General features: G+C 36.9%; 1 protein-coding gene across 1 annotated transcript in view; it reads left to right on the forward strand.

Annotated features, from left to right (window-relative positions):
• Window positions 1–389: 389 nt before the first annotated feature.
• LOC104082974 (guanine nucleotide-binding protein G(q) subunit alpha-like) overlaps window positions 390–12,918 on the forward strand; it is a gene marked incomplete at its 3' end in the record, with an annotated part of 16,051 nt that continues 3,522 nt past the window's right edge. The window contains exons 1-2 of the mRNA XM_009586278.1: window positions 390–488; window positions 3,221–3,375. Coding sequence (XP_009584573.1) covers window positions 390–488; window positions 3,221–3,375 — 254 coding nt within the window. The remainder of the gene's footprint in view (window positions 489–3,220; window positions 3,376–12,918) is intronic.

The raw sequence follows: 12,918 nt of genomic DNA on the forward strand, positions 1-12,918 counted from the left end.
TTTAGTTACTGACAGCCAAGCACTACAGCCACGGGCTTTTTCTTGTTGGTTTGGGAAATCCTTTTACAAAACAGGAGATGTTCCGTCCCATGTAAGAGAATTCTTTAAATGGGCACCTTAAAATCAGCTAGTCCACAGAGACCATTGATACGAAGCAACCTTGCCTGCTGCGTCTCAAGCATATTGCTTTCTCCTGTGGATTTAAGATCCCAGAGGAATTTCTTTTGAAATAGACTGTGCTTTTCTGCCTGATCTTCCTCATATAGATCATACTGGTAGGTTGGAGTGCGAATTTGGGAAAATTACAGAGACTACATTGAAAGAAATACAAAGCTATGAACCTTTTTCCATGCTTGCTTACAAAAGTAGCCACTTTTGTAAGCCTCCAAATGGCTGATGCACATACAGAGAGAATACGAGACCAGATCCATTGGCTGGCCCAATTTGTCCCTAAGAAGCATCGGAGCTTTCAAAAGATTATGAAGATAGTAAGTAGAAAACTGATATGATGAAGCCTAGAGATTAAGAAAATGTACTTACTATTAATGGATTGTGGCCAGAAGAGTATTGCCAGAAAGACCTGCATAAAATTATAATGCTATTCAAGCTCAGAATTAGTTTTTAACACTGTCAGTAGTTTTCTAAGGGGAATGAAGAAGGAGAAATGATAGCTATTTTGGTATCTCCTCGGGCTCAGATTTCCTGGTTTTAGAATCCAGTATTATTCCCAGAAATTCCAGTGTTCTTATTCTGGAATCATTTTTTAAATACTTGTAGAAATAAGTGAAGAAGCGCTTAAATTTAGGAGAGATGTGATTGGCTAAAAAGAATTGAATGAGTGTTCATAAGATTTCTGGCAAATAATGTGAAAGTTGTTACAAGTATTCTTATATTCCCAGAAGGCCATGGGAAATGTTGACTGCTGATGTCAAAAGTGTATTGGACTGAAAAGTCATCTACACCTTCTAGATATTGTTTGTGTAATATTACAGCTGAACTAGTAGTTACATCTTAATGACCAGTTTGTACTGGCTGAACATACAGAAGTGGTAAATAAAACAATGCAAGATCTTGGACAACTTTATAGAAATAAGTCAGATAGGTAACTGAATAAAGTAACTGTCTTTTAAGATTTTTCTCTTCTACAAATGTAGAATACTTGAGCACCTGTTAGAGAATGTTTAGGGAACTGTTGGAGAAATACTTCAGTTACGACAGATTTCAGATGAAAGCTTTTGAATAGTAAGTTAGTCTTTTAGCTCTGTTAGCATTTTGATATCAGTTGGCCATAATTTCAGAGCTGAAGTACAAAAAAAAAAAAAGAATCAGTATCTGAATATATTCTTTTATCAGTTTGTCACAAGCTGTGACAAATATTCAGGGCATCATTCTTTTGGAAGTACACAAGCGCAATAGAACACAGGACTGAGCTTGATAAGATAGAAGATAATTTAAAAAAAAAAAAAATTACCCTGTTTCACAAGAATGTTGGCTTGTGTTTAGTAGAGTACCATTTCTTGTTATTTGCTGTGAGAAGGTAGGGACCCTCTGTGATTTGGGGATGCGTGGACATGATCTGGAAGAAAATACCCTTTGTTAGAACTTTGGAGATTTGGGTTCTGATAACAGAGAACGTATGTTCTCCTTATCTCTTACAAGACACACATTTGACACATTGAACTTGGAGGTTTTTATTTCCTCTTGAGTAAACAATAGTTGCAGTATAATATTTTGTAAAGTAATGAGCAGTAGCATCATTCTCCTGGACTGTCTAAAAAGAGGGGTGGGGATTGTATGAGTGTAAACAGAGCATAAATTTATTAAAAAATAACAAGTATACTTACTTCAGTATACCTTCACCTCATTTAAAATGGAAAGAGGTTTGTGTCTTCACCTCAAATGCAGACTAGACATAGAGTTGAATCCCTCCGTTTTTTTGCTTGACCAAGTTTTCATCTGTTGTCTTCTCTGTGTGTGTATGTTTGCACGTGTATATATTTCTACACAGATACATACATTCATGTATTTGTTACTGAAATGAAATTTGTTACTGAAATGTTACAACTTCCGGGACAAATTAGAAATAGTTCTGCTGTATTTCTTTACTTAACGTTATTTAACTAAATTTTAAGTATTTAGGAGGGTGATGGATTTATTAGGGATTGTTTTCTATTAGCAACTCCCAATTTTAGATGTTACTTTTTAAGGATCTCCATAATTTATAGTACAAATTGAACTAGAGACAACTTCTAATAATCTTGCTTTTCTTTTTTAGTAATAAGTTCTTTTTCGTTTGTGGTAACATTAAGAACTTTTTTATCAATCTCTCTGAAAAGCAAATTTCAGCCCTCCTTTCCATTCTCTCAGCTACCATCAGAGTCTAAATCTGTCAAGTTGGTTAACTAGTTATCATTTTAAAAGCATGTTTTATATACTCTAACATTGTACCTGAAAAATTAAAAATGAAAGCTTTCTTTAAAATGAGCTTAATTAAATACAAATTTTAATGTGAATGCTTCCTCCATTTAATCTAAATAATACTGGATTGGAGTAAGCATAATCTAAAATAAGGGCCCGTATGTGTGTTTATTAATTCACTTTCTGTCATAATATCATATTTAGCACTATTTGTCTTTGTTTGAACACACTGTATCATCAGTCATTCATAATTTACTCAGTACTCTTATTTATTCTCATTCATTCAGAGTTTACTTTAAGGTCTTCCCCAATAAATCAACATTACTGTTTTCTTCCTACACCATCACTAAGTTCATTCACATGAATACAGAGTTTGGTAAAATATCCATCTTTGAATATTTTGGGGTTTTACTGTCTTTTCTAACTTAATGTTCAAGTGTCCTGGGTTCAGTTGCTAATGAGTGGTTCAGTTGGTAGAGTAGATAGTAGGTATTCTGTTTAACAGTGTCTTTTAGCATGAAAGGTAGACAATATGCTGATCCATGTTGAGATCTATATACTTTCCATTAAAAAGTAAAGTTGTTTTCTGTTCTTCCTCATTTCTGGAATTCCCTGTAACAGTTGTCTCCTTTTTCCATCTTCACAACCTCCTTTGTGGTACTTGATTTTTCAAATTGCACATACACGTTGGTGATATGGCCAATATGAAAAATTATTCCTGTGAATCATGTTCACTGTATATGAGCTATCTGCAAACATAGAAAATGAAGTAAATTTCACTGTTTCGTTTGTTTTGAATTAGGCTCATGCACAGTTAGTTCGCGAAGTCGACGTAGAGAAGGTGACAACTTTTGAGAACCCCTATGTAGATGCAATAAGAAGCTTATGGAATGACCCCGGAATTCAGGAGTGTTATGATAGACGACGGGAGTATCAGTTATCAGATTCAACTAAATAGTAAGTACATAGTGGCTACAAACAACTGTATATCATTTTCTGTTTCTAACAAAGTAATTTTTACTTTTTAGCTTCTTATACTCTATGTCTGTGTACATGTTTGTATGCATATGCAGCACAAACATACCTGAGTATACACTTACTAAATTGAATTCAGAGGGTACTTCAAGGAGTGGAGTACGTCTGGTTTAGGATTATATCTGTGTTTGTTTCACAGAATGACAGTCTGTGATCATTTGAAGTCTTAAAGTAAGATTCTAACTAGGGATAGTTAATCACTGATGTTTTGGGGGTTTTTTGTTATACCTGTTCAAGCCCTTACTCTCCTCTGACGTACACTCACACAAATGCAAGCTTGACAAAAATACTTTCATGTAGTATGGCAGTAGTGAATACTGGGGAGTGCAATCAAGGTAGACCTCCATACATTTCATAAAAATTATAATGCCCCAGAACTCCTGTTTTCCCAGGTTTTCACCTTTTTCCTCACTGCTTTTGCAGTCCTGCTCGTGAGGTAAATAGTACTAAGCAAGGGTTCTTGCGTTTTATTGAACTGCCTTTCTTTTATGGAAACAAAGCCTAAACTTTAAAGAACATGGCTGCCAGGAAAACGACAGGAAAAGCAGTTTAAGTTAAACCCTGTTTGTTATAGATCAACAATAATAAAGATGCATATGTGACTAAATTGTGACTGAAATCTTATGCCTTTAGTTTCTTGGGGAAGGAATCTGATAAAATAGTGCTGTGAAATTTAACATTGGAATCTTAGGGCTGCCTGAAGGTTGCTTCCATGAAATTTGGTTACTCTTGAGTACTGTAGCATATAGCTCAGATAAAATTTCTCGTCTGTTGTCAAAGAAATGGATGATGGTAAGGCATGATGACCTTTTGACGTTGACCAACATTAAAAAATACAGCATAGTTAGTTACTAAAGCTGTGGCAAAAACCTCCATGGTCTCCACGTGAATTTTTGTATTAGCTATGAAAATTATTCTGATTATATCATTCCAGTCTCCCTTTGTCAGGTGTACATGAATGGAAACCTCTTATTGAGGAAAGCACAGAAGAACAGAAAGGCACCATGAAGCTCCCATTAAGCCCATTGGAACTGGGCTATAGACATGAGAGGTCTGGGATGACATTTATCTGCACAGTAGTCTGAGGATTCTTACCTAGCACAACACTTTATTTAGTCAAGACAAACTTCTTAGTATCTTGCTGATGCAATTTAGGCAGCTGAGGAGTTACAGATGCATGACATAGGTCTCCTCAGATTTGCTCCAATGCTATCACCACACCAAGTTCTTCTGCTATATTTGCCCCATGCATGGGGTTCCTGTTGTCCTATGCAGTTTGCTGTCCTGTGGAGCTGGTTACCTTCCCAACCTATCACTTCTATCATTTGTGTATGCATATTTTGGTGCAGAGTGGTGCAAAGTACAGTGGCATCTCGTATTGTCTGGATTCTCACTGTCCCCAAAGATACCATACTGTGTTTTGCTTTTTAGTGGTAAGAAAACAAGTAGAATATTAGATAAAGTGAAAAACTTCAGGGTGCATAAATGGTGAAAAGAACATTTTAGAGACAAGTTGCTGAAAATATACTTTCATATTGTTTCCATACTGAAATGAGCAGCAAGCATAAATAGAAGGTGAAGCAGAGCTTGTCTTATACTTTGAATTTCTTGTATTTGTAGGTCCCAAAATTATTTCCACAACAGATGTGATACTGTTTTTAAAGTTGAAATAAATGTCTGTATTCCGTGTGCTTGCCTTATACTTACTCTCCAAATAATCATCTGATGCTACTTCAGATCAGATTGTGCTGAGTACCATAGTTTTGATCTAATTCTAATGAAATTGTCACTATAGTGGATCTTTTGAATAGTATTAAAAATAGTAGGGAATAATTCATTAAGTAGCTATAGAAGCAAATTGCTAGTACGTTGCCTTGAAAAAGGGAAATGTACTAGTTGATTGGTTATTTTTCAAGCTCAACATGTTCAGCAATTTAACATTAGTTTTTTTCAGATTTGGTGGCTTTAGCTATAACTTAGTATAGTTCATACTATAGATTTCTGCAAAATCTGTTCTAAATTAGAATATGAATCACTGTATATGAGTCTTTAGAAGAGCCTCTCGTATATTTATGCTTGCAAGTAGAGTTTTTTCAGGTATGTAAGTCCAGTAAAAGCAATTAGCAGAAACCAAAGAAACATTGTTTCAAAAATACAATGTGTATCTTTAGCAATAAAACACTCAAGAGAATTTGCTAGCTTTAAATCCCTGTCACAAAGCGAGAAAAAAAAAATGCTTAGAACTTACTACTGGGATTCATAAGGCAGTAAGCCAACTAAGCACCTAGTGCCCATTGACTTGGTGAGCCTTAGTAATTTCTTCTGACTTGATGTATAAACCACAATGGTTTGTTGTCCACCAGATCTCTTGTGAGCATATGTGTCAATATGTCTTGTAAGCATATGTGTCAATATTTTTAAGCATGTGTCAATGTCACACATGTTCTTCATTTACCCCTTGCATGAGCCTCTCATCTTCTCAGTAAAGTTGAGTTGTGTTTTTATAGTAGTAGTATTTTCCAGTCTGTTCCCTGTATTGCTTTTTTTCACCCATCAGTGTTATTACACATTGTCTTCCTAAATCTCTTCCTCTGTATTTTCTGTTTCTTTTATTGTTTCTAAATTCTGTTTCTGGTTTCTAATATATCCTGTATGTTTCTATACTTCCACTTTCTGTCATCTTTGACCTGCTTTGTCATTGTTAGCTACACTTTTGATGTTTTTATACCCACTGCTAGTACCCTGAAAGTATACATCAGATGTGTGTTTACCAGAAAAGGTGAGGGTAGGGTCTAAGAAAGAAAATTTCCTGCATTGTGGGAGTTGATTTGAACCTCTTGGAGGCTCAGCAAATACATTCCATTCTCTTGCCTTGCCATTGGATGTTCCAAAGGTTGGGTGTTCATGTTGGTTTTAAAAGCAATTTCTAGACTTCTCTGTGGTAAAGTCAAGAGCACATCAGGTAAATAGGGATTATTCACTTCCCATATACATTACGGGGTGACTTAGCCACTTACTTACCACTAAACCACTTCCGTTTAAAATACTGTGAGTGTAGTGTGAGACAGATGTAAACCAACACCACACTGTGGATAGCCTTAAGTAATAGCTGTGTGAGATGAGATCATTCAATATGTATTGTACCAGGATGTCAAGACCTTAACCTGAATGTAAACAGGTTACCAGTCAACAGTCTGATTATATCATGGCTTTTCAAAGCCTAAAGAAAGGAGAGGCAACAGTCTTAACTGTTGTCAGTAAGAGAGACAGTTGTCGTAAGTAACAATTCACATTTACATGACAACTTGCAGAGCTTGGGTTGCAACTAGAATTTGTGGAGATTTATCAACATTTTTTCCCAATATGACACTAACGGCTTTCCCTTCATGAAGAAAAAGTAGGAAGTGTTTAGAACTGGAAAGTGTCCCACAGTCTTGTTGAAAAACTTTGTCTTTCTCTGGCCCCATGAAATGGAAGCATTATGTCATTGTGTAACTCCAACCTAGGACTTTCTAGTTGCTACACAAGCACTGAGGATATCTGTTTAGTTTCCCTTCCATGGCTGTGTTTTCTAACACTTCAGATAATTAAATATAATTTCCCTCAAGTTCTACCCCACTGTGTTAGGTATGCCAGTGGGTATTTAATACCCTACTTTGTTATTATTTAATGCGCTGCTTTATTAGTCATACATGCCATGGCATTCTCATACGTACATGAGAGTCCTTCAGGCTTTTGTTTCTGCATTTGCTATCACCTTTAACAATTCAGTTCTTACAGTTATACAGCCATGCATATACCTGTGATTATATGAGTTGAGTTAGCTCGACAGTTAGTACAGAAATGCAGATTCCAGTATTTTACCATGTAATAAGAGCTCCAGGGTTTGACTCTGAGGACATCTTCAGAAGATCACTGATTGTTAACAGGGAAGAAAGAGATGAATCCTGATGATGTCTGCTCGTTAAAGTTCATGTTTCACCTTTTGTGAAACCGTTGCATGAATTGTTAGTCCTTTGGTCACTTAGTTTTTGTATGACAGTATTCCATCTGAGTTTGAAGTTTTTCATAACTTCAGCTGAACAATTAATTCCTTCATACCTGTCCGTTAAAAATAAGGTTTTGCTTCCATGTTCCACTTCTGAAACGTGCATTTCGGTGGAATTACTGTATGCCCATAATTCTTAGGGCATCATGGGTCTGTGTGAGCCTTTCAGAAGGACTGATACTGTCCTATATTGAGACCTGCTATGTGGCTGACACTGATATATCAAGTTATGAACAACTGTCTATGTGATATCTGTGTAACAGTCATTTGTTGGGGGTGAGAAAACCATATGCTCATAATTTATAAGATACATAAGCACATCATTGTTTAATAAACATTTTAATACTGTTGATACTATTGATTCTTTCTTCCCTTCATTTGTACTTGAAGGTTCTAAAGCTATATTTGGGGGCAATTTGTGTTGCAGAATGGTAGATTCTGCTTTTATGTATTTGCAGTTTACACAGCCTTACTTGTGTAAGGTTTGCAGTAAGATAAAAACAGCAAATAAAATGAAAGTCTGAAGATTAAGATCAAGTACTAGCAGCAGAACCATGCTAACCGTATCTTATGCCTTAGATATAGTCCCCAAATATAAAAGGAAGGTCTGAAGAAAGATGGGACATGAAGTCTGCTGCATACCAAAGCATTTCATCCTATAGAAAAACTGAAGATTATGCAACAGAACTAGGGAAATTAAGAAAGGGAAGTGGGGTTATATAAAGCCGTATACACTATGTATTTCTTTCAGGATCCCTTTTTTCGTGCATACTGAACATATTTTTAATATCTGTATAATTTTTAAACCACATTTCCTATTGAGAAAAGTTTGCACAAGCATTTTTTAATTTGGTGACTTGCTTTTTTTAGCCTTTGCTAAGGTTGGCTTTTAGCCATGTAGGAAATTGAGGGAGACAGCTAGGTGGGATTTGGGTGGGAAAAAGAACATGGTGCAGACTTCTTCCGTCCTCACTGCAAAGATCTTAGGTTTACTGTGTTTGCTTTAGATTAAGGTTAGATAGTTCTGGAAACTGGTAAACATGCCTCAACTTTTTACCAGTGGTGTAGAAGTTCAGAAATGCAAACCCCTACAGAATTCTGAAAACGTGGCCAGTACTTATTTACACTTAGCTTTGTTCACGGCTCATGTTTGTACACTGAAAATTGATTCCATTTACTGTGCTGCTGCATGTTAGGAAAGAGGATACTTGTGTCAGTTAATTCTGGCAGCTCTATGAGGCAGAAAAAATTCTGCTACAGCAACTTCAACATTTTGCATATGTGGAGTTGGAAGGCAAGCAAGTTGTACGCGTTTTCAAAAATGCAGAAAAAGGCTTTTCCCTTTCAAAGCTTGTTTTCCAGCATATGGTCAAAATTAGTGCTAGTTTGGGGTAGTGTCATCAGCCAGTTCAGAGTTTTGCAAAACAAACAAGCAAAAAAACTCCAACCCCCAAAACGCACACCAAACCCCAACAACAGTATGGCGGGTAGCCCCACCGGATTCCAGAATAGCCAGGCTCCAAAGGACAGAGATACATCAAATCTTATTAAATAGTTTGCCTAATTAGCCTTAGTCACAGACTTTGGTTAGGGTTTTATTGCACTGCCACTGTCTGTGTATGAGAGAGAGCATAGGTCATACCTATGAACTGTGGAGGAAAATACTTTTTTTTTTTTTGCATTAAACCTGAAAGCTTTAGGGTTGAAAAGATGTATATGTTTATGGTTACTATCATACTTGGAAAAAGTCAGCCATGCGGTATCTTTTTTGTATGTGGTTGAACAGGGTGAAAGCATTTGCATATGAAATGTTGCTGGTAAGCCTTGCTTTTATGGCTGTGGTTACACTGAAATCGCCCAACAAACGTTCTGTTGAACAAGAAACTTTGTAGAGTTTCTTGGGGTTTGTCCCTTCCCTCTTCCCCTGTACTTTCATTCTCCCTATATAGATGAAGAAGCAGTCATGTTGTCTGCTGGCTGGATGGTAACAAGTCATCTTTACTGGTTTTAGACTGACCCTTTTATCAGTGCCAAAAATTACCTCTATCTCAACATGTTTGGTTTTGCTTTAGAGATTTCTCTTGGAGTGTTTCTGGTGTGGTGCCAGCAGATCCCTTCTCCCCAGCAGTGTGTTTCAGGGAGACTCTGGTCCCCAGAGACTTCTCCTGTGCTGACAAGGTCTCGCAGGCAGACTCCTTCTAAGTACTAAGGTTTATTAGCGGCTAGTGAATATTAATTCAGCATCTTGCTGCATCAGTTTTGCCTGCTGAGTTTGGGAAGAGTTATTAGGCGGTATTGATGAATAAAGCAATCTCATATTTAACCTCAGAAAGGGAGACGAGTGTTATAGATCGATGAAGGCCGTAGCTTTTGTACCTTTGTCTGCCCATGTCTTAATGCCTTCTCCTGATTAATTAAGCTATACACTAAACTTAATTTAAAGTTAGAGAAATTAATCTTACGGAATTATTCCTGAGAAAATGCTACTTTATCACCTGATTACTTGCAACAAAAATCTGACCTCAAAGATGCTGGAGAATAGTAGCTCGTGGCTGGAAGAGGGTGTTTGTTTGAAGTGCCTGTCCCATGTTTCTTCATGTTGAAGGTGCTTCAAGACTTCATTCACTGAAAGTAAATTCAAGTAAGTTTTGATGGTCTGTCTTCGTTAGGTGATGTAACTCTGGGAAATGAATTAAGGCTGAATGTTGAGCTACCTGTTCATGGTGATGGGGGTTATAGTTAACTTGAAGAAGTTTATTGGTTAAAACAACTCTGGTCTGTTTATTAAGGTTAGGAGTCTCACTTACTTGCTTGATTTCTATATGGGACAGGCATGTAGGAAAGTACAGAGCCAGTCAGTCTACTCCCATGATCCCGCTCCTGCTGATTATTTTGAAATGTGGACAAACAGTACCTTTGAAACGTGCTCACTTTCAAGGGTATCGTTAGCACCTCCACAGCCTGCCAGCTTCCCTGAAGCTGGCTGCAGGCTTGGACCTTGTCATAGATGATGTAAAGTGCATTAAAAATAAGTACTTCTCTCTCAGCGCTGACTGGGAAACAAAAGGCTTCTTCCGCTTCTGGTCAGCGTGCAGATCACAAGCGTGCTGGGAGACGGTGGCAGTTTCTCCTGACGTCAAGGGAGGGCCGTTGCCAGCAGCTCATTACACACGCATTGCCTCGGTAATGCACCTTCTGCCTGTTGCTATAGCAACGCCCTGGAAAATTACCTCAGCAGCCACTAAAATTCATTTTTACAAAACTAATTACAGGTATAATTAACTTTTTAAACTTGGTCTGTACTATAAATTTACTCAGACCTATGTGGTTTGGCTTTTTTTTTTTTAAATAAAGTAATTTTTTGCAATTTTGCCTTTTTTGTTCCTTTGTATAATGCCTAGCTGAGTAGGTCCTGTTTGGATGAGAGGCCATGTAGCCTCATCAAAGTAAGATGTTTCTTAGCAGGTGGTAAAAATAAACTCAGAGTGCCGTATAGTTGAGACCTAAATGGCTTGCACAGTTGCTGCTACCTGTACAACTGAATTCCCTGTGGTAATGCTGGTGGTTACCCACTTTTGGACTAGCCCTCAGAATAGCTGCCTGGGTATTTCCAATATCCTTATCGTTATTATGATTTTAAATTTTGAAGTTAATAAACTGAGGAAACATCTGGTTTGGGCAATTGTTGGCAACACTCTTTTTGTGGAAGTTCATGTTTATGACAAGTCTTGTGGTTTGTTTGCAAGAGTGCATGTGTAGCTGTTTCTAGTATACGCTGAAGAGTTAGTTGCATTGCAAAGGCTGATTGCAGTATTTGTGCGTAAGTTTTGAGTTAGGCTCATATCCTAAAATACCTTGTGCGTATCTCTTACGTGCTTAAATTTTTTGTACGTGCACAGGAGGATTTGTTTGCCCAGGTGAGCAATATATTTGTCAGTACTTTGTTTAGGGCTGCATTAGATAAGTGCTTTAAAGCCATGGTGAATTGGTTTTCAAATAAGCAGATATACAAAAAAGTTAATAAAAATCTTCATTTTCTTTCACTCCTCACCCATCTGAATTCAGAGACTTGAGACATTTCACATAGCCCTGGCTTCATAAGTCCTCTTCTGGTTGCAGATAAGCCAGTGGAGGAAGTAACTCCACCCTGCTTTCCTGCTGGAGCTTATGGACTTCAGGCTGTATCCATCAAATAAACTAGCTTAATTTGGACAGTTTCAGTAGTGTTTCTTCACTATTCCAAATCATTTTGACAGAAATGTGTTACGAAGCCATTGCTCAAGCGAAGGAGCTGGCAGCTGGGGATGGGCAGAGGTGCTGCTGGAGTGCTGCTGGGGGCTTGAGCCAGCACAGTTGAAGGTGGAAAAGAATTGGCATTAGCTAGCACATTTTTATGTTTTTATTTAAAGTTGCTGCTTGCTAAATTAATTTAAAAATAAATAAACTGTTTGTTTAGTAAGCTGTAGGATGCTTAAAGCCATGTGCTGCTTAAAGCAGTGCTGCATTCCCCTGGTGATCAAAGAATTTCTTTAAACACCAGCTTTTGTGTGGGGAAAAAAAAGAAAGACCCTGATGTCAATCCCAATGATACATGTTTTTACCCAAAGATAATAGATTTTTTAAATTAATTGTGTTACTTTGTTTTAGAGATTACATGAATTTTAAGAGAGACTTAAGGAGTTCTTAGTGATTTTAGAGTATCTTGAAGGGAACTTTGTGTCGCTGCTGCAGGCAAAGCTTTCAGTGTGATTTTCAGAAACATGTTTAATCCCCTTGAAGTTGATAGCGGACTGTGAAGTTACATATCCTCATGCAGTAAAAGGAAATGTAACTGATCTGCAGAACTCTTAAAGTCAGTAGCAGAAGATATCTACTCCTTTGATTCAGAGCAGCAGTGCACAAACTTCATTAAAATCTGAATTCCAGCACAAGTAATTCTTCAGCAGAAATGTCTCTGTTTAAAAAAAATCAAAACTTAAAAGAAAAAGGTTTTTTTTCTACTTAAAAAGAATTTCATTGACTATTTGCTGTATGCTCACAGCATGAAAATAGCAATAATAAAAGATTTAAAAGTAAGGTTGTGAAACAAAGAACTGGGACATTTTAATTTAAATAAAAGGATACAATAATATGTATGTTTATTAATTTTTAAGTTAGAGGGAAAAGTGGTAGAGGCTAAATGTCATTATTCGAAAATAAAGAATGCAGGATGTATTCTAAATTGCTTTTCTTGGACTGTAGATTGTGGTTATGATTTGTCAGTATCACAAAGATTTTCTTTTTAAAGGATTTTGGGCATGCTATGTGATCTTTTTTCTGTGAGATACTGTTGCTGGTTTTGACACTGCTTCCTTGATTCTGGATTTGAATGTATAATTTAGGACACTTCTTAGAGAGCCCAACATCCTTTGATCTGT

The sequence above is a fragment of the Fulmarus glacialis genome, unplaced genomic scaffold (genome assembly GCF_000690835.1).
Source record: "Fulmarus glacialis isolate BGI_N327 unplaced genomic scaffold, ASM69083v1 scaffold48479, whole genome shotgun sequence".
Taxonomy (NCBI): Eukaryota; Metazoa; Chordata; class Aves; order Procellariiformes; family Procellariidae; genus Fulmarus; species Fulmarus glacialis.